This window comes from Aspergillus versicolor (genome assembly GCF_001890125.1).
Source record: "Aspergillus versicolor CBS 583.65 unplaced genomic scaffold ASPVEscaffold_5, whole genome shotgun sequence".
Lineage (NCBI taxonomy): Eukaryota > Fungi > Ascomycota > Eurotiomycetes > Eurotiales > Aspergillaceae > Aspergillus > Aspergillus versicolor.
In genome coordinates this window covers 1396982-1417418 of record NW_024467528.1, presented here as the reverse complement: position 1 = coordinate 1417418, position 20437 = coordinate 1396982, and the positions used below count along the sequence as shown (strand labels likewise).

Below are 20437 nucleotides of genomic sequence, written 5' to 3'. Positions count from 1 at the left end.
ATCAAAGTATACCGTAAGCTGACCAGTGGCAGGGGCCGTCAGACACGTTGGATTGAACTTTGAATTGTTGATGCCTGCTGTTGTCGCACAAGGCAGGTCAGATCTGACTCTCCGCGAGGTCGTCTTCATAGTCCGCGGGCTGTATCCACAACAGCCCTATCGGGTATATATGCAAAGTTGCAAACGCAGGGTGCAAACGCTGAAAAGACATCATACCCATGTATCTGTCTTTTGATGTCAGTGTAGTTCGGCTTTTAGTCGGTGATTGCGACAAGAAGCTAGGCAGCGATCGGTGCTTAATGCTACCACCGCGAGCTGACAGCCGGACAGCGCAGTGTCGAGCCCGTGATGGAAATGGCCCTAATTAGCAGGTTGAGCTGTCCAGGCACATAACAGGGATCTTATGCTTGGGTGAGGTCATCGTCCAGACTACCAAGAGTCCAAGACTCAAATGACCTGTCCTTGAAGTCACTGCCTCTGCCGAGTGTCCGAGTGTCCGATCCGATTTGGGTCCGATTGTTGGTTTCCTTTTGGAAATATTTTTTAATTTTAATTTTATTTTAAGGGCCAGACCGCAACGCAGTCGTATGACCGCTTGACGTTGGCCACTCGGACACCGACAGTAGAGACATCTCATACGATGAGGCAATATGTAATGCTTGATAATAGAATGGAGAAATATGAGAATAGCCCTGGAGAACGTGCAGAGGAACAATAACTCCGAAAACATGGCTCCAACATCCAGCCACTGCGAGTGCGCACAGGCCGAGGATCGCCGCGCTCTTACTGCCACGGCCTCGCCTGCAGGCCTCATGCTCCAGTGCTTCCTCCTGTGCTATCCCCGCCTGGTTCCGGTTCGACAGCAAGGTCGAGCTGGAACTGAATAAAAGACGCCCAGCGCCCTCTCCTGGAGCTGCTGATTTCCCCTCCCTCTACGCTCTCACCCTCGTCCCCTCGCTAACCCCCCTCCCCTCCAGAGGAGCCGTATACTTGCGCTCTCAGCCCTATAGACCGATAGTGACGACGGAGGCTCCTCCAACCTCCGAGAGCTCCGCACACCGTACATTCACATCGGGCTGCTGCGCCGAGCTCGGAAAAGATTAGCGACAGCTCTCCATTGACTTGGGGAGCTTTAATTCTCTGGCCTCTGCGCCCATTTAATAGATAATCTCCCCAGCCCATGCTACCGCGCATTTCTCGCGCCGCTCTGGCGGCTTTCCTCCTAGCTTCTGTCGCGACTGCGCTCGCCCACGGCGATGACGCGCACAGTCATGGCATGGACATGGACATGGACATGGACATGGGCCACGGGCATGCCATGAACACGTCCTCCCCGGAACAAATGCAACCAGCTGAGCACGGGCCCATGAGCTACTTCGCCTACGGGAAATACACAGGCTGGATCGTGGCGCACATTGCGCTCATGGTCGTCGCATGGTGCTTTGTGTTACCAGCAGGTAAGAACCGACCCTCTCTCCCCCCCCCCCCTCTCTCTCTCTCTCAAACCGTGCGCGCGACTGACCCATTCCAGCTGTCATGCTGAGCATCGCGCGATCACGCCTGGCGCTTCTACTGCAATTCGCCTTCCTCGTCGTGAACGCGGTCGGTCTGTTTGTCGGAATCGTCTACAACAGCCAGACCCCCGATCTCTACGTGAACAACGCCCACCACAAGATCGGCTGGATCGCTACCCTGGTCATCGCCATTCAGGTCGTTATGGCGCTGATCTTCGCCTACGCTGGTCGAGGCGAGAAGACGGACGGAGAGCAGGACGCCTACGAGCGCGCCCAGTTCCTCCCCGTGTCCACCGACGACGAGATGGCCGAGAGCCCGACGGCTTTGCCTGCTGGTATCCGCCATGAGTATCGCTGGTCCAGGGACAGCGGGCAGGGCACGGAGCGGAACACGGCTTCGCTGCATAGCCGGGCGAGCTCGTCTTGCACGTCGCCCGCGGATGACTATGATGATGGCTTTGTGAAGCCCGAGGAGGAGCTCCCTGAGCAGGGAACGCAGTCTCGTGGCTTCATGGCTAACCGTGTCCTTGATCGCTTTCTTGCCCGTCGTGTCCCAGCTTTGGTCCCTGGCCGTGCGCTTCGCGTCCTCGACTTTTTGTATCATGTTATTGATCGGGTGATTTTGCCGTTTGGCTTTGTTGCTATCGCTACTGGTGGTGTGACGTATGGCGGTATCATGGTATGTTTACCTGCTTAGGTTCTAATGGTTTTGTGAGCTTGTACTGACAAATCACAGAGAGGCCGAGAGGTCTTCAACGGTCTTGCGCACTTCATTAAAGGAGGTATTTTCTTCTGGTACGGAATCTTGACCCTCGGCCGCTTCATGGGCTGCTGGGCAGACCTAGGCTGGGCCTGGAACGTCAAGCCCCCACGCGAGATTGTCGGATGGAAGGCAAAGATCCGCAGCGGCGAATTCACAGAATCAGCCGTCATCTTCTCCTACGGCGTGAGCAATGTCTTCCTCGAGAACCTCAACAGCGGCGGCTCCTGGTCCCCCACCGACTTCGAGCACGTCTCAATCGCCATCATGTTCTTCGGCGGAGGTCTATGCGGGATGCTCTTCGAGTCGAGGCACGTCAAGAACTGGCTGAACAGTACCATCATTCGCGCCCCGTCTCCCCTCGAAGCGCGTGAGTCTGGACACACCTCCTGGCGCACCCCGGACACCCAGGACGTCTCGCTCAACCCCATGCCGGCCCTGGTCATCCTCTTGCTAGGAATGATGATGGGATCTCACCACCAGAACAGCATGACCTCGACCATGATCCACAAGCAATGGGGGAACATGCTTATTGGCTTCGCCCTGGCCCGCGCCATGACCTATGTCCTGATGTACCTGAAGCCTCCAACTTCGTACTTGCCTTCTCGCCCGCCAACCGAGATCGTCGCATCGTTCTGCCTGATTGCCGGCGGTCTCATCTTCATGCTAAGCGTAAGTCAACCAGCAACAACTAACAGGAACTTAATTAAACATAGGCTAATCTAATCCTATCTAGACCCGCAACGTCGTCGAATCAATCGAGTTCTACGAACTCGACGCAATGTTCACCTTCACCGTCGGCATGGGCTTCACGGCTTTCATCATGGCCTGCGAAATCGTCCTTATTTCCATCAAGGCTTGGGCAGTTAAGCGCAAGGCTCGTCCTCAGCTTGCTCCCTTCCGCTTCCCGGCTTAATCGCTTACGGCTTAATTACGCTGCCTCCGAATAATGATAATATCCATACGGCACTTCCAGCTGACTTGCTTGTTTGGCTTGGCTCGTCGCTGGGGTGTCGCACTCGCCAAGTATCATCTGGAGCGTTATTTACGTTCCGGGATATGAGTGTTTTATCCCTCCCCATTCTGTTTGAGCAAACCCTTCAACCGCGACTGAAACTATCATGTCGCGTGGTGTTTTGGAAAAGAGTATTATACCCCTTTATACCGTTGATTTCGGGCGTGGTGTACCATGTGCACAGTGTATCTAGATCCTTGCAAGTAGTATTACTACTTGGTAAGTACTTGCTGAATATATGGATCAGATGGATGGCTTGTAAACCAGGTCCCTTCTATTACTGCTGCTGCTGCTGCTGTTGTTTCCTGATTATGTTACTTGCTTGTTGATATGATGTTTGATGGATGGATGTGAATAATGATGTGGTTTGATTTAACATTGCCTATGTTCTGGATACTATACCATACGGTACCTAGTATATAAAACTTTGTTAGATTAACTACCTTGTCTCCACTCAATGGTTTATCTTCCCAGTAAGCAGACAGTACTTTGGTGTCTGGTCGAGGTCGGTTCGTGCCTTTCTAAACGGTACTTACCGGCGAGGAAGGAAATACGGGCAGCTGCTTACCTTTCATATCAAACTATCAAAATTTGCTTCCATCAAATTCCCCATCATCAATCTCATTTCCAAAAGACTACAGAATCAACTGTAGAAAGGCCTATAGTACCTATAGTCCTCCATGTCATGTCACATGACCTCCAATCCCCATCCGGTCCTTAGCGAGAACCGACTTGGTCCAAGCGCCCGCCAGCCCACTGACTCAGCAAAAACCCACAACACCAAATTCCCGCCAAAGCCCTACCCTAAACTGCACGCTTTTCGTTTCGACTTCCGTCCCATTCAACGCCAGCCGACCGACGCCGACGACCATCACAGCAACCCCCCCTCGTGTCAACACCGTTTCCCCCGACGTTTTCTTTCGCCGATTCTTCAAGATGACTCACGAGTCTGTGTGGTACAGCCGTCCTCGCTCGTATGTGGCCCCGATTATACTTGATTCCCTGGAAGTGATTGATTGAGAAAGGATTATGAGCTAACGAGTGTCTTTTGGATAGTTACGGCAAGGGTTCCCGTCAATGGTGTGTTTTGCCTTTTTCCCCTGGTTTCTTTGCCTTTTCCCTGGGTTTTTTTCGAGTTCGATGAAATGGATGGATCGATGGGTGGACAAATCGAATAAAGCAAGAAAGAAAGAGAGAAGCGAAGAGGAGGGAGAATGGATATTGAACTCGAAAATGGATTGAACTGGGCTGAACTCGATTGAACCGGGAATCTGCAAATTGGATCGATCGAATGGAATGGTTATTAACGATGTTTTCTTCGATAGCCGTGTCTGCTCCCACCGCGCTGGTCTGATCCGCAAGTACGGGGTATGGAATTCCCCCCACCCTTTTGGAACTGTACTTTTTTTTTGGGGATATGCAGAACTGACCGGGTTTTTTTTGGTTTAGATGGACATCTGCCGTCAGTGCTTCCGTGAGAAGGCCGCCGACATTGGTTTCTTCAAGGTTGGTTTTTCCCGCCTTTCTTCGCTTGTCTATTGCTTTGTCTGGCGCCGGGATATGATGGGGTGAATGATCGCGCATGAATATTTCTATTCTTGCTTGCGATCTTGACCTGGAAGAGAAGGGAATGGGAACGAAGATCTTATGGACATGACGTGCATATCAAGACAGGGTTTGACAAGACAATCGCTAACTAACCTTGCAATCCAGTACCGATAAATCAATCACCAACCTACTCCCGTCATGACGATTCCGTATCCGTGCTCGGTACTACTAGTACCAGCCCATCCCAGCGCCAGCAGTTATTATTGTACACGCTAGCCATATCATGGATGATTCTATTTTATTCCATTCCGATTCCGAGTCCCGATTTGCTTGAATACAGCATGCTACTGCGCAATTCCGAAGGGTCCGAAAATAACAATGCAATCGATGGTGCATGTGTTTATGGGGTTGGGTTTGGTCCGGCACGAAGATATCTAGATACGAGATTGGGAAATGGGGGGAGGCCAAGGCGTGGAAATGGAAATGGAAAAAATTGTTTTGAAAGAATAATTCCTAGCAACGAACCAAGGGTCCTCTTTTTTCTTCCTCTTATTATCTATCATCTTTGCCATAGGTGCGGCGGAGGACTTTATTCGTACGGTACGACAAGTTTCGCGTTGTCGGTGTTGAACGATTCGAGATTCATGGGTGTTTTAAAGCATTCCAGATCTATTCTGGATCAGGTCAGGCTGGGCCATGTTGGTTGGATCGTATATCAACTCTACAAGGCAACTTGTACGTCTGCTAGACCCTTTCCAATTACCACTGAGGTGGCCGGGTAGGTAAGTAATAGAAGGAAAGGTACTATACTAATAGAGAGAGGGACATTATCGTCACAAATTGTAGTCTAATTTCTCAACAACGGGAAATCCTAAGTGGCCCCCCCCCCCCATCCATCTGACTACCTAAATGCTGGACTACTACTTTCAGACTGTACCTCATCCTCAAGTCAAAATCCACAAAATCCAACTCCGAATAAAATGAATCAGACAGACAGACAAAGCAAGCAAACGAGCAAACCAAACAAACAACTCCGAATCGCTGAAAACGAAACAAATCCCACCTACACCCTGAAGATGGTATAGAGAACAAGATATCCTTTCTTATCCTAGTAATTGGTCGACATTCTATTTTGCCTGGACACAGCTACGACGCCGTCGGCCCGCCATTTGCCAAGCACCGGAGGTTATAGAATAAGAGGTATGCGTCGACGCCGAGGACCTCTGCTTCGGTTACTGGTGTGACCTGGTCGTCATTAAAGAGCATCCACTGCGTGCGTGCGTGCGTTAGACTGTGAATCAAAAAGGTAGAAGAGTAAATAAAGGGTTTCTAACCTCGTCACCTTGGCGGCAGTAGACATAGTAATGGCCCGCGTCGAGTTTGCCTTTGTGGACGACAGCCGAAGATAGGTCGTATGTATACTGGGATTCGTCGCTGATGGTGTTGGGGTTTGTGGTGTATGGAAGCATATTGATTGACAGGGGGAAGTCGATTCGGCCTTCGACTTTTTCTGAGACGGCAAATGTATGTTCGAAGCGCTGCGGGTTAAGGTTAGTTTTTTGAACTTTTATCAAAGACAAGTTGTTGGTACCTTAAGCTGCATACACAGGATCGCTGGGAGTTTCTTGATCCGTAGCTGCTTCGTCGCCTTCTGGGGTGTGTTTCCGCACCCGCTGCAGTTGTATACACCTGCCATGAGCTTCTCCGGGGAGGTGAAACTTTCTAAGCACCCATTAAGGGTCGGCGTGGCATTAGGACCTGTGCCGCCGCCCATGGCTCGCTTCTTTGCTTGGACTTGAACATCGAGACTGAGGTCGACGATCGGGTCTTCGGTTTTCGTGACATTACCGCATTTATCGCAGGTCACGCTGCTTCGCAGTTTGCCGTAGAATGTTCGGTGGAAGAAGCAACCGCAACCCTTTTCATGGTTCTCCCGGTTGCCTTCCGCGCTGGTATGTAACTTGTCAACGAGGAACTGGTAGTACTCATGCGCATCTTGCTGCTGATACCCAGCTAGTGTCTGAGGAAACAAAGTTAGCAACCATCTGTCTATATGTTGCGCTATATCAAACCTACCGGGCTTGCGCGCCAGGACGCTAGAAGTAGATTGAGTGCCGCGAAGCCCTCCGGCTTGTCAATGCTGTTGAAATCCGCAAAAGCTTCAGCAACAGCGCACCCAATGCAATCTGCAACGGTACAATCGTGCGGTTGGTGGCCATTCCCAAGAAAGTAGGTGCTGAGAATGGGATCATGTAATAGAGTTTGTAAGATGACGTTCAGATAGCAGGTCTGGCCAAGATTGAACAGACCCCGAACACCTTGCTTTGCACATGGACGTCTATTTGCGTTGCTCTTCACATATTGTTCGTCCGCCGAACTCTCGCTAAAACGCCGTTTCTTTGCGCCTTCAGCTAGTTAGCTAGTGTATGTATTAAATCCGAACTCCAACGCCCACCTTGTAGTTTATTTTCCGGTGTAGCTGATCTACACCGTTCTAAGCCATGATCATATATCAGATCCTCGCAGCCTTGACAGAATAATGCCCGGCTCCTAGACTCCATGTCTGGACAGAAATGAGTTACGCTGGGTTGCCAATAAGAGGACCATTCCACTCACAAAACTGATGGCCAGTCTTCTCGGTGTGAACTTTCCGATCGCCATTCATACACGGCTCCGAGCAAGTCAAACATGTATACATTGGTTTTAAAAGGCTCGGCGAAGACGACTTGGGCGCATCGCGACGCCCCAAAGAATTATGGGCCTTGATGAAGGAGGTTCTGAACTGGTTGCTGGTGGGGCCCTCGTTCTTGAGTTGCGATGCTAGGTGTTCTTTGGTTTACGTTAGCTTCAGAGGAACATTAGAAGAAAGAGGTTCCTATGGCGGGCCATACCACAGCCGAACTCGGCCTCCGAAAGGAGAGAAACGGACGCAACGGTCGCCATTGCAGGTGCGGAATTCATTAATTCCGCCGGTAAACAGTATATTTAAGAGTTGAAGTCTCTCAGTATGCGATGCGACTCGAGGGCGGGTCGGGGAGAAGGTCTTTCGGAGATCGCTGTCGAGGCTGCAGGTCGGGGTCGGTGGTTTTATCACGAGTCCAGCAGGCACAAAGGAGCCATGGATAAAGGCCGTGTTTCAGTACACTGAATGCATTAAATCTTCATTCCATAGTATAGAGTCCAGCTCCGAATACGTAATGCGATTCAATGGTGGTGGGCGCTTGGAAAGAGGAGGTGACGTCTGGGGTTGAATAACGGTGTTGTCCGCGGTCGAGTCGAGTCTCCGCCGTCGGATCGAGGCCGAACACTACCACACCGGAGCGTTAGATTTCAGCTTTTTTGCAGACAAAGCACTGCGCACTTACCAGATACAAGCCGTATTTTGTTATTCCCTTGAGAGTTCAAAGTAGATAACCAGGGACCTGGAGAGGTGAGTGTCAAAGAACTTTTTGAAGCCAGGAATGCGGCTCCGATAAGAGATCGGGCCTGCATTTGATCCGATGGCGAATAAAGAACTATACTTAAATAACGGTGTTATACGCATTCCCCTCATTGTTCTACGATTATCTCTCGAAACAAAGAATGGTCTTGATTGTGTTGTAGTATTTGGTCTGCATCTCAAGCTAAATTGGCTAGTAGGCAACAATCTATGCTGTTTGCATGGATTATGCAGTACAGGTATTGTGGAGTTCGCTATCCCTGACATGCAAATTAATCTGCATTGCGCTTCACTCGGGCGTCACCCGGTGCAAGCTTATTTGCGAAGCGACCGGGTATTTGTATTTGCAGGGATCCCCGAGCGACGCTTGTGGGAAGCTTTGACCGACGTTCATGAAACGTCCTGATACAGTGTCACCTTATTGGGACCAATTCCACTGCCTGAGAGTAGGCAGTGTTGCGACCAGGTCGTATATATCGGAATATTGCTCATCCAGTATGTATGCTCCTCATCGTACAAAATCACCGCATGAACCTGCCTCGGGGTAAGGCACTGGGACGAGCTCGGCCTCTGGTTGCATGACGGCCAGTTGTCGATCCGCGAGTGCTGGTCGCCCTTCCTCTTCCAGTTCCACGAGTAATTCCAGTCTTGGGCGTAGGTTTCGAGGAGACGGTGCTCGGGGGGTTTTCAACAAAGGTAGTGTCCGTAGTCCTGCGTCATTTGCGTATTAGGATACGATAGTTCATATTCAAAAACAGTCAGGTTCCGTAACTCACATAAACGTCATTTCGGCTTCGTTGGTTTTCGCCATATCTTCTTCCGCTTCTGCAGAGCTATTAGATTAAATTGTCCTTGCCGTATGCTCAGGTAAACAATACCTTTCTGTGCCTCAGCTTGCTTCGCTCTTCGGAATGATTCTGAAATCGGTGCCTATCCTCACTTGTCAGAATGCCGAAATAAATTTCCAGGTCTCAATTCACAGCAAATATACCTCGGGAAAGTCCACACAGAAAGCGTTCATGTTCAATCCATAAAGGAAACTGGCAAAACTCTCGCTGAAGCGCGTCAAGCTCTCATGCATTAACTGCAGATGCATGAAGTTTGCCTCCAAATCAGCCATGGAGTCAGCAAGTTCAGCGAACTGCGGCTCGAGGGCATTGATGGCGGGCTGGTTGTAGCCCGCACTCCCGATGCTGGCGCCATATCCATGCGCTTCACGAATAGAGGATCGAGAGCTCGGCCGTAGAGGTGTAGTGGGCCTCGATAACGAACGTGGGCGTGACGCTGAGCGTGGGGAAGCACTATCCATGATGTCTGGTAGTTGTGGCTCGTGGAGATTTCGAATGGGATCCCGAGGTTGTTTTCAAAACAGAAGAGGATGCGAGACTTGAGGCTGCGACGTTCGGAACGTATACGCGATTTAGAAGGTGGGGAACAGCAAAACACTCGTCGCAGCCACAGACGCAACAAGACTGAAAACCACCTTTTTTGGAGGTTAGTCTCAAAAGAGTAGAATCCGAGGGATGAAACCTGATTTCAGGCTTGTTAGACGGTGGATGGCCAGACTTGTTGATTGTTGACAACGGACAAATCCCCGCGTCTCGGGCACTAGGGACTAAAAGTCGACGCACAGTGCCGCGTGCTTGTGAACCATGAGCCTCGTACGAGTCCGCGAACTCTTCCGGCAGAAAACAGACGTCTTCGTCTGCCTGTCCAATAACGACGTCGATGATCGAATACCTGGAGCCAGGCCAATTTAACAGCTCTGGTGCAATGGCGCAGGTTCCAGTCGCCAGGGTCAATGGAGAGCCACTAAACTCGGTTAGGCCAACCGCGCGCTGCTAAGTCTTCCGTCGTTCCTCCGCTGCCTCCCGGGGCCTGATCGCTTCGCTCCCCGCATCGATTTCCCCCCAGTTAACCTTTTCCAGGGGCGTGTGGCTTTGATATTAGGTTCCTAAGCACGCGAACACATTTTCCATCACTTGTTTCTTTCCCGTCCATACCTACACCTTTCCCTACCAGCCGCTCTGCAGGGAGCACATGCATACTTCTTTGCTGTATCGCCGCGCCTACCATTCCTCGGCCACGTCGATCAAATCTGCTTCTTATCTGCTCGTCTTTCCCTCGCGAAGTGCTCAGATCTTCACCCCGTCATCTCGTCTTTGTTTCAGCTCGTCTTCGCCGCGCTCCATCCCACATCGACGTCCATTCTCCACTTCCCCATTCCAGGAACCTCGGAAGGCCTCGACTGGCTGGGCGATCACGTTCACAGTTCTTCTTGTCTGTGGAGGAGTCTGGCTACAGGATAAATATCGTGCCTTCAGATCCGAATCACCTCAATTGACCGCCCCCGAACCCAAGTTGCTTGAAGAACAAGACATCTTTCTCGGCGTAATCGACACCCTCAAGACCATGTCTACCGAAGCCGCCCCCGGAACCGTGGGCAACCTCACCCCGGAACAAGAGGTCAAGCTTCAGGAGTTCTACGTCCTCTTGTTCAAGGTGTGTGGTGTCCAGACGGACGGCATTGAAGAAACCGAAGAGCGTCCTCCTAGTCCCGTACAAGAAAAGAAGCCACCACCCAAGAAAAGATGGACGTTGTGGGGTGGCTCTCAGGAACCGGAGCCCGCATCAACGAGTAGCGCTACAACCGGACTCGCTTCACTCAGTATCACTGATGGAGATGACAAGTTCGGCACGTCGAAGGAGTTCCAGCAGGCTCTTGCCGAGATCAAACCCGAGGACCTGCGGACTGCGTTCTGGAACATGGTCAAGCAGGATAACCCGGATAGCTTGTTACTGCGTTTCTTACGGGCACGGAAGTGGGACGTAAAGAAAGGGCTGATGATGTTGATTTCAACTATCCGCTGGAGATTGCAAGATGCAAAGGTGGACGAAGACATCATGGTCAATGGCGAACATCTTGCTTTGGAACAGCTCAAGAGCAAGGATCCTGCCGAGAAAAAGAAGGGCGAAGATTTCATGAAGCAATTCCGCCTAGGCAAGAGTTTCCTTCACGGTGTCGATAAGAATGGTCGCCCGATCTGCTATGTTCGAGTCCGCTTGCACCGTGCTGGCGATCAGAACACTGATGCTCTGGACCGATTTACTGTGTATACCATTGAAACTGCACGGATGATGCTTGCTCCTCCAGTTGAAACTGCTGTAAGTCGCCGCCTTCATGGAGTGGTGGAACCTTTTCTAACGAAATATTAGTGTGTCATTTTCGATATGACGGACTTTGCACTTGCAAACATGGTACTGCTTCCATCCCAAGATAATTTTGGAACCTTCTAACCTCGCTACAGGACTACCACCCCGTTAAATTCATGATTAAGTGCTTTGAGGCCAACTATCCAGAGTCCTTGGGAGTAGTACTCATCCACAAAGCTCCTTGGATCTTCTCCAGTCAGTATTCACCTCCCTACTTTCCAATACGAATACTAACACCACTTTTAGGTATCTGGAACGTTATCAAGGGCTGGCTTGACCCCGTCGTCGCTGCAAAGATCCAATTCACCAAGAACGCCGATGAACTCGAGCAATTCATCCCCAAGTCACGCATCATCAAGGAGCTCGAGGGTGACGAAAACTGGGAATATAAATACGTTGAGCCCAAGGAGGGCGAGAACGAAAAGATCAAGGATACCGCCAAACGCGATGAACTACTTGCCGAGCGCCAAAAGCTCGCCAAGGAGGTCGAAGAGCTGACAGTCTCTTGGATCGTCGCCGCCAGAAAGAAGGAGGAAAGCAACACCAAGGAGATCACTGAGAAGAGAAACGACCTCATTGAGCGTCTACGCACCCAGTACTGGCAAATGGATCCTTACGTCCGTTGCACCGGTCTATATGACCGACTAAACATCCTCCAGGGCGGCGGGAAGATCGAATTCTACCCCGAGTCTACTAAGGAGAATGAGGCTCCTAAGGGAAACGGAACTAATGGCGAGGCTACGAAGGCCGAGTGAGATAGGTCGTCAAGGAAATAGCATCGTTGCTTGTCCTTATTTTTATTTCATTGGAATGTCATTAATAGAGAGCTGTCTTGGCTGTTTCTCCATCATGTTGCCTTTTGTTCCTGTACATACGCATGTGTTTGCTAGCATTGGACCTGGAATCTGACTTCTTTTTTTAAAAAATCCAGTATAGATCCATTATAGATGAATGATTGTGATCCTAGCTAAGTGATTGGGGAGGACATGGCGGACGCCCGGATAATACCAAGGCTCATCGCCTTAGATTTTAGACTTCAGAGACTCGTAGTATTCCTTGAGCTTATCCATGTCCGCAGCCTGAGCAGGCCATCCAATTCCGAGACCTTCGGGTTCGTTGGGCTTGGGGATCTACATGAAGAGTTAGTTACAAGTCGGGGCCGCGATATCGTATACACGCAATCTGCTGATGAACATACCATGTGGAAGTGAACCTAGTTGAAAACAAGATATTAGTCCAGAAGCAAATCGAATTAAGGAGACATTGGCAACATACATGATCAACAACCTGGTGGGCTATGCGGCCGTTGTTCTGGAGGATGTTGAAATCGGTTGCACCGGTTGCGAGGGCGATCTTCTTAGCGACGGGCTGTTTTTAAAGTTCAATCTGTTAGTACCTGAGTTATCTCGTTTATGGATGGAAACCTATGCGCCAGAGGTAATAGCTCCTTCACATAGGCGATGTATGAGCGGGGAAGGGAGGGATGACTGAGCGGAGTTGTCTTCCCCAAGGTACTCGGGTATCCGCGTGTCAATATAAAAGATCGGAGGTTGCATTTTGGGTCGCTCTTCCGTCTCCTCTAGAATCGTTTGATCACGTACCAGGATTTCTGTAAGATCCTCGTCGGGGATATCGGTGAGCTTTGCACCGTGGTACTTGGGAATCACCAGCTGTTGGAAAGGTCGCGCTCGTTAGTCGCTTTCTCAACGTAATAATTGCGGATTCGGAAGATCAAGACGCGAGAGACATACCGCATGTCCGCGGCTGAGAGGCTGGATGTCAAGGAAAGCGAAGACCTTGTCGCTTTCGAAGAGCTTGAAGGAGGGGATTTCTCCTGTTTACGTGCGGCATTAGCTGGGCGTGTCGCGAGTTGGAGAAATTTGAACAGAGGTCGCGGGGTCAATGGCAGGGGAAGGGGGGCCGTACCCTTGATGATTCTGCAGAAAATACAGGCAGCCATTGCGGTTGTGGGCTTGTTGATTAGGGCGGGTCAGGTAGAAGCGCAGTCTGGGAGTTGAGCTGAAGTCATCGCAGGTTGGCCGAATGCGAATGCGGGGTTGGCGGCGGCTTCGGAACGGTGAGTCAGTCCACCTACGTTTTTACTGCTGGGACGACTGAACTGGGAAGGTCAAAGCTGGTTTTACTTAGTGGACTAACACCCCTTTTTCAGAGTGCCCCTGGCGCCGAATACCTTCTTATCATGGCTTAGATTTGTTTTATTCTGGCTATGATTTGACGGCAGTGCCGACTCCAATACAACCCCGCCTCGGATATGAAGCTCTATAGTTGGAGTCGCCTACCTACCTTATCATTCATCCATGCTTGGACCTCTTCCTATCTGGCCATATAAAAATAGGCTGTAGCCTCCTGTAAATCGCCTCCAAAATGGCTGCTGTTCTGCAATTGAAACGACCTGTAACGGCAACACTCAAGCCAGCTTTTCGATATACATCCTTTCTCCCCGCACGAGCACAATCTCTAAGCCCACGACGCGCATTCTCCATTTCTCTGAAGCAAGCCATGTTGTCGACGGAGTTAACCGACGCCCAAGTATCGGCTCTTAGAGCCAACAAGGACCGCCTTGCACAGGACCTTCACCATACATGCCAATGGGGATACGGAATCCGCTGGGGAGAGTAAGTATAGACGACGTACCTCACAACAAATATCCCCCATGGCATATATATATAGCCTTCATGTGGACTGATTATGAATTAGTGGCCACACAGACACGGGGATGCAGCGTTTAGCGCTGTCGCAGGAGGATAAACAAGTGCGAGACTGGTTCATCGAAACAACAGAAGCCCTAGGATGCAAAGTCACAGTGGACGCGATGGGCAACATTTTTGCTGTCCGTCCTGGGCGCAGAACCGATGTGCCAGCAACTTTTATTGGTAGTCACCTAGATACGCAGCCGACGGGTGGTCGATATGATGGGATCTTGGGCGTCCTCTCTGGCATTGAGACGCTCAAGACGCTAAACGATATGGGACTCGAAACAGAAGGTGGTGTTGGTGTCGTCAATTGGACCAAGTAAGATTCCAAGCACCTCTAGACGCCACCGGGAGGTAACTAATGCATCCACAGTGAAGAAGGCGCTCGGTTCCCTATTAGCATGGTCTCCTCCGGAGTATGGGCAGAAAGCATCCCCTTGGAGAAGGCACATGCATTGAAGGAAGTTCCAACAGTCGCCTCCCTCCCCACGGCAGCATCCGCCCCCGAGTCCATGAAATCGGCACTCGAGAAGATCGAATATCTCGGAAGCGTACCATGTTCTTACAAGGAAAGCCCCATGGCAGCCCACTTCGAACTGCACATCGAACAGGGCCCTCACCTCATCACAGCAGGACAGCAAATCGGCGTCGTGACAGCTGTCCAGGCATACCGATGGTTCCGTCTCAACATCTTCGGTCGAGACACGCACACAGGAACAACGGCCTTCGAGCACCGCGCCGATGCTCTCTACGCATTTGCGCGCATGATGGTACGAGCCAGGGAAGTCGCAGCCTCCCAGGGCTGTCTAGCAAGCGTGGGCATCATCGAAGCGAAGCCCGGCAGTGTAAACACCGTTCCCGGCACAGTGAGCTTCAGCCTCGATATCCGTGGGCCAAAGACCGATCTCGTCGAGGTCGTAGAAGCCCAGCTGCGTAAGGATTTCGATGCAATTGCTGCGGAGGAAGGGAAGGGGATCGGGAAGCCGTGCCGTGTAGAGTGGACGTTGGATTTTGACTCCCCGGCTGTGAACTTCCACCCGGATTGTATTGAGTGTGTACAACAATCTGCCGAGGCTGTTGCAACTGATGCTGGTGGTGCGGATCCCAAGTCGCTTGTGCGGACTATTATGAGTGGCGCCGGGCATGATAGTGTTTTTACTTCGAAGAGAGTTCCGACGAGCATGATCTTTGTTCCTTGCAGGGATGGGTTGAGCCATCATCCTGAAGAGTTCTGCTCTGCTGATGATTGTGCCAGAGGGACCTCTGTCATTTTGCAGGCAGTTGTGCGGTATGACCGTAAGCGGTTCTCGGCATAAGATGTATCAAAATATCTCCCATCTCTCTGCATCAATATCAATAAGCTGTAAATACTACGATACTGAGAATTAAGTTTCATCATGATCGTGTCAATTATCTAGCTACTCCCATGAACAGATATAGCAAAGGTATATGACATCGTAAATTTTTTGAATTGGGTGTGCTAACTGCAGTAATTTCTGACCTAAGCCTACTCAAACCACACTAGCAACACCCATTAATTCCCTCGGAAGACCTGGCGATGACACCACCTTACGAAGGAGGGGCACCACGGCCACGGCCGAAGCCACCACGGAAGTTAGGAGCGAACTCGCCGGGGGCACCGCCCTCCTTGCCTTCCTCACGGCGTCTGTAGCCACCCTCACGAGGAGGACGGGGACGACGCTCGCGCTCCTCACCGCCGAGCATGCCACGGGGGGGAGCGTGGGAACGCTGCTGCTTGATGTGGGTGGCAGGGACAACCTCAGCGGGGAGGTGGAGCCATTCACGGAGGTAGTCAAGACCCTAGAAAGGCATCGTTAGTTTCCAACTCCTTTTCTTATGCTGCCAGTTTGCCTCGTATATGAATTCAACGTACCTCGGGGGTGAGGGTGTAGTAGTAGTACTGCCACGAGAACTGGGTCTTGATGTAGCCGCGGGAGTTGAGGGACTGGCAGGCCTTGATCACGTAGAGGTTCTTGGTGTCAATTTCGCCGTGCTTGGGAAGGTTGAAGTCCTTCTTAGCCACGAGCACACCCTCTGTAATAATCGCACTTCAGTCAGCAATCATAAATTCTTTCCGCAATATTCATTCGACATTCGATGTCCGCCGTCGAGGGAAAGTCGGTCACATACCACGGAAGAGGTACTCGTGGATCTTCTTGCGGTCTTCCTTGGGGATAAGCCTGGGATGGTATTAGCAAAACTGTTCAATCCAATTGGTATTTCAGGGGCATCTCTTACATTGTCGCGAGTTCCTGGTGCTCTTCGGGGAATCGCTCTGACAACGCGCGAAGAGGTTGGTTGAAATTGGATGTGATGGGAGTGGAGCGATGGCTGCCGAGTTAAAAGTGCGGTGACTCCTCATTCGGCGACGGGAGGGCTCTGGCCCTAATCAGCTGCTTCTTTGATAAGATAATGTCATGTGACTAATATATCATGTGATTTGGATTTGAGTGGGTCTTATCGTCAACCTCATTCATCCTCATCTTCACATCCAGCCACGCTTATCGGTCACCTCAACAATTCACTTTTAGCAGGGTGTCGATATTCCTGCACCGCAACGAGAGATCGTGAGTTTATCGAAACTTATCCAGCACATACCTTGCCAAACTCCTGCCGATCAAGCCAAGATGACGTCTCACGTCAACGTCCTCCTCTCGTCCTTCCCAGGACTTTCGCTTCCCTCAACAGTCTCATTCTCGCTCCCATCGACATCAACTCTCTCAGATCTATGCGAAAAGGTCTCCTCATATATCCCTCCGGCCGTACCACTCCAGTCTCTCATTCTGACAACAACCAATAACAAACAACTCCTCCCATCATCCCGCACCGTCTCCGACCTCATCTCACCAAATGGCGACTTCACAGCCACCTCAAACCTCCTCCCTCTCCGCCTTAGTGTTCCTATGTGCGGAGGGAAAGGTGGTTTCGGTTCCCAACTCCGTGCCGCTGGTGGGCGCATGTCAAGCAGACGCAAGCGCAACCAGGGCGACGACAACGGCTCCAGCCGTAACCTCGATGGTCGACGTATTCGCACAGTAAACGAGGCCAAGGCGCTGGCGGAGTATCTAGCTGTGAAGCCTGAGATGGACAAGAAGGAGAAGGAGGAACGCCGACGGAGGTGGGAGGCTGTTGTGGATGCCGCGGAGAAGCGCCAGGAAGAGATCAAAAACGGTGGTGGAAAGCAGAAGGTTGACGGTCAATGGATGGAGGATAGAGACGAAATGAACGAGAAGGCTCGGGAGGCGGTTCTTGCTGCTATGAAGGAAGGTGTCTGGACGGATAACCTGAAGGATTCTCTTTTGGGCGGTTCGAGTACAAGTGCCAGTGAGGGAAGTGGACAAGAAAGTGGTTCTGCTTCGGAGGAGAGCGATGATGAAACTGAGATGAAAGACGCACCCGCGCAGTCTGGTCCATCGAAGGTTGCTGCTGCACCGAGGAGGTATATCGGGTTTGACGAGGATGACGAATTTATGAGTGATTCGGAAGAAGAAGAGGAGGTTGATACCAGTGATGCAAAGGGAAAAGGAAAAGCTAAGGCATAACCAATGCCATGTGCTTTGTTTTGACTCTATCAACTTTTTTGAGCTTTTATGATTTCAGCGCATTATTTATACCGCTACCACATTTGTATACCTAAGTTTTCTCCAGCCTATTTTAGTGAAAGGGAAATAATGTCTTGTATATTCCATTTAATTGTCCTATATCTCTTCCCTTACGCATGGTAAGATGTTTTGGAGCCATCGAGGCCCGCGCCGCCACTCTAACTTTTTACGGATGGCGGAGCGGACCAATACGGTAATGCTTCGGTCTAGACGATTGAATTTCCCGTCGCAAATCTTTCTTTTCTCTCGCTCTTCGATTTCATGATCACCATGTCGTCGTCTCTGAGGAGACTAACTCCGAGGGCTCTTACTCCCGCGTGGAAACTCCCACGCTCATATCAACAGCCTGGGCGTTTCTTCCGCGCTCAACCTGCTCCAACCCGCTTCTTGCGGCAGTCCGGCCTAGATTTCACCACGCCATTGTCGAAGAATCAATTACGAAACTCATCTACCGACGCCTCCGAAGTTGCGAAATCGCCAGAAAGTCTCAAAGCCGTTCTGCCAACATGCTGTCCGGGTTGTGGTGCGTACGCGCAAACCGTTGAGCCGAGCGAGCCAGGATACTATGGCAAAACCAGAAAACAAACGAAAAAGAAGCCCCGTAAAGCGCAAAACCAAACGCCAAAAGAGCCTACATGGGAAGAAGCAGCCAATGCCTTGGATGAAGCGACTGAGGAAATTGAGAGTGCTCCTAAACCACTCCGTAGGTATCTGTCCATCATGTCTTCTTTACTTGCTCACTAACAGTACTGTCTATTTAGATGGCGCGCTTATCGATAGTGCAGCGGACACAGCCGGTCAGTACCTGATGAAATCGAAAACGCAGGTTCAGGTCTGCGACAGATGTCACGATCTTCTACACCATAACGAGGCGGTATCCGCCATCTCGCCTACGATACACTCCATTAGCGCATACCTTGACGAATCACCATATAAGCATAACCGGATCTACCATATAATCGATGCGGCGGACTTCCCCATGTCACTTGTGGATGGTATATACGAAGACCTTTCCATTCAGGGACAACGCTCGCGGAATCGACGATCCGCGACGGAGAAATACAAGCATGGGAGGAAGTTACCAACGATATCGTTCGTGATAACGCGCTCGGATCTTCTAGCACCTACCAGCCAACAAACCGATTCCAAGATGCAGTACATTCGGTCAATCCTCCGTGAAAAGCTGAAGATTCCAGAGGATGTCCGCCTGGGCAATGTACATATGATTAGCGCCCACCGAGGTTGGTGGACAAAGCAAGTAAAAGAGGAGATGGAGGAGCATGGAGGCGGCATATGGATTGTGGGAAAGATTAACGCTGGAAAGAGTAGCTTTGTCGAAGCCTGTATTCCAAGGGACTCACGGAACCTCGAAAAGATGGCGGAACTCGTTGCACGCCGAGCTGCTGAAGAGTCAGCTCCGCGTGATCCGTCAAAGCAACCTGACCTAGATCCCGACAGCCTTCTCCCACCCAAGCCGAGAGAGGATCTCTATCCTGTTCTTCCAGTCGTCTCATCTCTTCCGGGCACAACGGTCTCACCAATTCGGATCCCATTCGGCCGCGGCAGAGGCGAAGTCATTGATCTCCCCGGGCTTGACCGTGGTAGCCTAGATAATCATGTGCAGGACAAATACAAGCGCGACCTTATCATGACCAAACGGCAAAAGCCCGAACGACACAGCATCAAACCTGGGCAGTCTTTGGTTCTCGGAGGCACTCTTGTGCGCATCACTCCTACAGACCCTCAAACCATAGTGACCGCCGCTTGCTTTGTTCCGCTTGACTCTCACCTGACGAGGACTGATAAGGCAGTAAAGATTCAAGCCGGAGAACTCACACCCCGCACAGAAGACATTGCCAAACCGGGAACAGGGGAAACAATATCTCTTGCAGGGGTCTTCGATCTAAAGTGGGACGTGACCCGATCCAATCTTCCAAAATCCATAGCAAAAGTCATGAAAGATAAAGGATCTGCACCTGCCTTCATACCATACAGGGTGATGTCTGCTGATATTCTAATCGAAGGATGCGGTTGGATCGAATTGACTGCGCAGATCCGTGCAAAGCCATCAGAGAACAGGGGTGAACTTGCAAATTCGTTCCCACAGGTTGAAGTGTTCACGCCTGAAGGGAAGCACGTTGCATCACGGCGACCCTTCGAGTGCTGGAAGTTTGTCGAGCAGAAACTGAACACTGAGAGACAAAACCTTCGTCATCGTCGGAGTATTGGTTGGGTGAAGCGGACTGGATATTTGAGGCGGAAGCGTCTGGACCCATTCCGAAATATTACCTGATCATATTCGATTGTCTATACATCCCCCCCTCATTTTTGTATAATACTGCCTAGGTGTACTATATAGCATAGCGAATGGTGTTTGGGATATAGAGTTGGGCCTTATAAGAGTGTATACTATCAGAGCGAGCGGCAGAAGTTAGAATTAAAAGAAAAAGTGCGGGAGAATCAAGTCCCGGGCCACATCGGAGCGAGTAAGGAGGCCAGGCGCTTCAACATCACTCATTCTGCAGCCAATGGGCCGTTACCGGAGAATACGGTGTGTGTAGGATAGCAGGTACGGTGTAGATAAACTACGTAGCTGCAGTGGGGGGGTGGA

The 20437-nt window shown here is 50.9% G+C and overlaps 11 protein-coding genes across 11 annotated transcripts; 6 read left to right on the top strand and 5 right to left on the bottom strand.

The window, feature by feature from the left end:
• Positions 1–1180: 1180 nt before the first annotated feature.
• On the top strand, positions 1181–3190 carry ASPVEDRAFT_29151 (Ytp1 family protein; the record flags this gene model as incomplete). The annotated part of the gene is made up of 4 exons (XM_040810196.1): positions 1181–1457; positions 1532–2193; positions 2251–2946; positions 3011–3190. The coding sequence occupies 4 exons, from the start codon at positions 1181–1183 to the stop codon at positions 3188–3190; spliced, it is 1815 nt and encodes a 604-aa protein (XP_040668347.1).
• A 1017-nt stretch (positions 3191–4207) lies between these two features.
• Positions 4208–5080, top strand: ASPVEDRAFT_42086 (40S ribosomal protein uS14). Its single transcript, XM_040812501.1, has 5 exons — positions 4208–4263; positions 4346–4369; positions 4615–4657; positions 4739–4795; positions 5003–5080. Exons 1-5 carry the CDS (start codon positions 4226–4228, stop codon positions 5009–5011), a joined length of 171 nt encoding a protein of 56 aa, XP_040668346.1. The 5' UTR covers positions 4208–4225; the 3' UTR covers positions 5012–5080.
• Positions 4999–5864, top strand: ASPVEDRAFT_683894 (uncharacterized protein). Its single transcript, XM_040815985.1, has one exon. It carries the CDS (start codon positions 5125–5127, stop codon positions 5617–5619), a length of 495 nt encoding a protein of 164 aa, XP_040668345.1. The 5' UTR covers positions 4999–5124; the 3' UTR covers positions 5620–5864.
• Positions 5865–5983: 119 nt separating this feature from the next.
• On the bottom strand, positions 5984–7780 carry ASPVEDRAFT_84074 (putative ubiquitin C-terminal hydrolase Ubp8; the record flags this gene model as incomplete). The annotated part of the gene is made up of 7 exons (XM_040817492.1): positions 5984–6106; positions 6172–6375; positions 6429–6857; positions 6914–7242; positions 7293–7400; positions 7454–7666; positions 7729–7780. 7 exons carry the CDS (start codon positions 7778–7780, stop codon positions 5984–5986), a joined length of 1458 nt encoding a protein of 485 aa, XP_040668344.1.
• Positions 7781–7898: 118 nt separating this feature from the next.
• Positions 7899–8402, bottom strand: ASPVEDRAFT_683715 (uncharacterized protein). Its single transcript, XM_040815983.1, has 2 exons — positions 8203–8402; positions 7899–8144 (listed from the first exon to the last, which is right to left on the bottom strand). The coding sequence occupies exons 1-2, from the start codon at positions 8327–8329 to the stop codon at positions 7999–8001; spliced, it is 273 nt and encodes a 90-aa protein (XP_040668343.1). The 5' UTR covers positions 8330–8402; the 3' UTR covers positions 7899–7998.
• A 395-nt stretch (positions 8403–8797) lies between these two features.
• Positions 8798–9585, bottom strand: ASPVEDRAFT_53234 (DASH complex subunit DAM1; the record flags this gene model as incomplete). Its single annotated transcript, XM_040814764.1, has 4 exons — positions 8798–8987; positions 9053–9101; positions 9155–9206; positions 9268–9585. The coding sequence occupies 4 exons, from the start codon at positions 9583–9585 to the stop codon at positions 8798–8800; spliced, it is 609 nt and encodes a 202-aa protein (XP_040668342.1).
• Positions 9586–9951: 366 nt separating this feature from the next.
• ASPVEDRAFT_683286 (CRAL-TRIO domain-containing protein) lies at positions 9952–12360 on the top strand. The gene is made up of 4 exons (XM_040815981.1): positions 9952–11441; positions 11493–11534; positions 11585–11684; positions 11736–12360. Exons 1-4 carry the CDS (start codon positions 10317–10319, stop codon positions 12242–12244), a joined length of 1776 nt encoding a protein of 591 aa, XP_040668341.1. The 5' UTR covers positions 9952–10316; the 3' UTR covers positions 12245–12360.
• Positions 12361–12409: 49 nt separating this feature from the next.
• On the bottom strand, positions 12410–13609 carry ASPVEDRAFT_42081 (HIT family protein). Its single transcript, XM_040812500.1, has 6 exons — positions 13416–13609; positions 13241–13323; positions 13091–13159; positions 12765–12857; positions 12688–12702; positions 12410–12619 (listed from the first exon to the last, which is right to left on the bottom strand). The coding sequence occupies exons 1-6, from the start codon at positions 13447–13449 to the stop codon at positions 12512–12514; spliced, it is 402 nt and encodes a 133-aa protein (XP_040668340.1). The 5' UTR covers positions 13450–13609; the 3' UTR covers positions 12410–12511.
• A 265-nt stretch (positions 13610–13874) lies between these two features.
• Positions 13875–15519, top strand: ASPVEDRAFT_53231 (M20 family metallo-hydrolase; the record flags this gene model as incomplete). Its single annotated transcript, XM_040814763.1, has 3 exons — positions 13875–14125; positions 14208–14522; positions 14577–15519. The coding sequence occupies 3 exons, from the start codon at positions 13875–13877 to the stop codon at positions 15517–15519; spliced, it is 1509 nt and encodes a 502-aa protein (XP_040668339.1).
• Positions 15520–15772: 253 nt separating this feature from the next.
• ASPVEDRAFT_84069 (40S ribosomal protein eS10) lies at positions 15773–16697 on the bottom strand (the record flags this gene model as incomplete). The annotated part of the gene is made up of 5 exons (XM_040817491.1): positions 15773–16024; positions 16098–16258; positions 16355–16404; positions 16463–16555; positions 16693–16697. 5 exons carry the CDS (start codon positions 16695–16697, stop codon positions 15773–15775), a joined length of 561 nt encoding a protein of 186 aa, XP_040668338.1.
• An 83-nt stretch (positions 16698–16780) lies between these two features.
• ASPVEDRAFT_62577 (uncharacterized protein) lies at positions 16781–20392 on the top strand. The gene is made up of 3 exons (XM_040815622.1): positions 16781–17721; positions 18037–18529; positions 18588–20392. Exons 1-3 carry the CDS (start codon positions 16852–16854, stop codon positions 20117–20119), a joined length of 2895 nt encoding a protein of 964 aa, XP_040668337.1. The 5' UTR covers positions 16781–16851; the 3' UTR covers positions 20120–20392.
• Positions 20393–20437: the final 45 nt, after the last annotated feature.

What these genes read in the sequence shown, in the direction of transcription:
- ASPVEDRAFT_683286 (XM_040815981.1), top strand. Translation starts at nt 10,317, where the DNA reads ATGCATACTTCTTTGCTGTATCGCCGCGCCTACCATTCCTCGGCCACG. An exon ending in CTCCTCCAGTTGAAACTGCT is followed by an intron (nt 11,442 to 11,492) that starts GTAAGTCGCCGC and finishes ACGAAATATTAG; the next exon opens with TGTGTCATTTTCGATATGAC. An exon ending in AGCTCCTTGGATCTTCTCCA is followed by an intron (nt 11,685 to 11,735) that starts GTCAGTATTCAC and finishes CACCACTTTTAG; the next exon opens with GTATCTGGAACGTTATCAAG.
- ASPVEDRAFT_42081 (XM_040812500.1), bottom strand. Translation starts at nt 13,449, where the DNA reads ATGGCTGCCTGTATTTTCTGCAGAATCATCAAGG. An exon ending in CTCTCAGCCGCGGACATGCG is followed by an intron (nt 13,160 to 13,240) that starts GTATGTCTCTCG and finishes CCTTTCCAACAG; the next exon opens with CTGGTGATTCCCAAGTACCA. An exon ending in AGGATCTTACAGAAATCCTG is followed by an intron (nt 12,858 to 13,090) that starts GTACGTGATCAA and finishes CTTTAAAAACAG; the next exon opens with CCCGTCGCTAAGAAGATCGC.
- ASPVEDRAFT_683715 (XM_040815983.1), bottom strand. Translation starts at nt 8,329, where the DNA reads ATGCAGGCCCGATCTCTTATCGGAGCCGCATTCCTGGCTTCAAAAAGT. An exon ending in CAAAATACGGCTTGTATCTG is followed by an intron (nt 8,145 to 8,202) that starts GTAAGTGCGCAG and finishes CCGGTGTGGTAG; the next exon opens with TGTTCGGCCTCGATCCGACG.
- ASPVEDRAFT_683894 (XM_040815985.1), top strand. Translation starts at nt 5,125, where the DNA reads ATGATTCTATTTTATTCCATTCCGATTCCGAGTCCCGATTTGCTTGAA.
- ASPVEDRAFT_42086 (XM_040812501.1), top strand. Translation starts at nt 4,226, where the DNA reads ATGACTCACGAGTCTGTGTGGTACAGCCGTCCTCGCTC. An exon ending in GGCAAGGGTTCCCGTCAATG is followed by an intron (nt 4,370 to 4,614) that starts GTGTGTTTTGCC and finishes TTTCTTCGATAG; the next exon opens with CCGTGTCTGCTCCCACCGCG. An exon ending in GTCTGATCCGCAAGTACGGG is followed by an intron (nt 4,658 to 4,738) that starts GTATGGAATTCC and finishes TTTTTGGTTTAG; the next exon opens with ATGGACATCTGCCGTCAGTG.
- ASPVEDRAFT_62577 (XM_040815622.1), top strand. Translation starts at nt 16,852, where the DNA reads ATGACGTCTCACGTCAACGTCCTCCTCTCGTCCTTCCCAGGACTTTCG. An exon ending in ATTCGGAAGAAGAAGAGGAG is followed by an intron (nt 17,722 to 18,036) that starts GTTGATACCAGT and finishes GCTTCGGTCTAG; the next exon opens with ACGATTGAATTTCCCGTCGC. An exon ending in GAGTGCTCCTAAACCACTCC is followed by an intron (nt 18,530 to 18,587) that starts GTAGGTATCTGT and finishes CTGTCTATTTAG; the next exon opens with ATGGCGCGCTTATCGATAGT.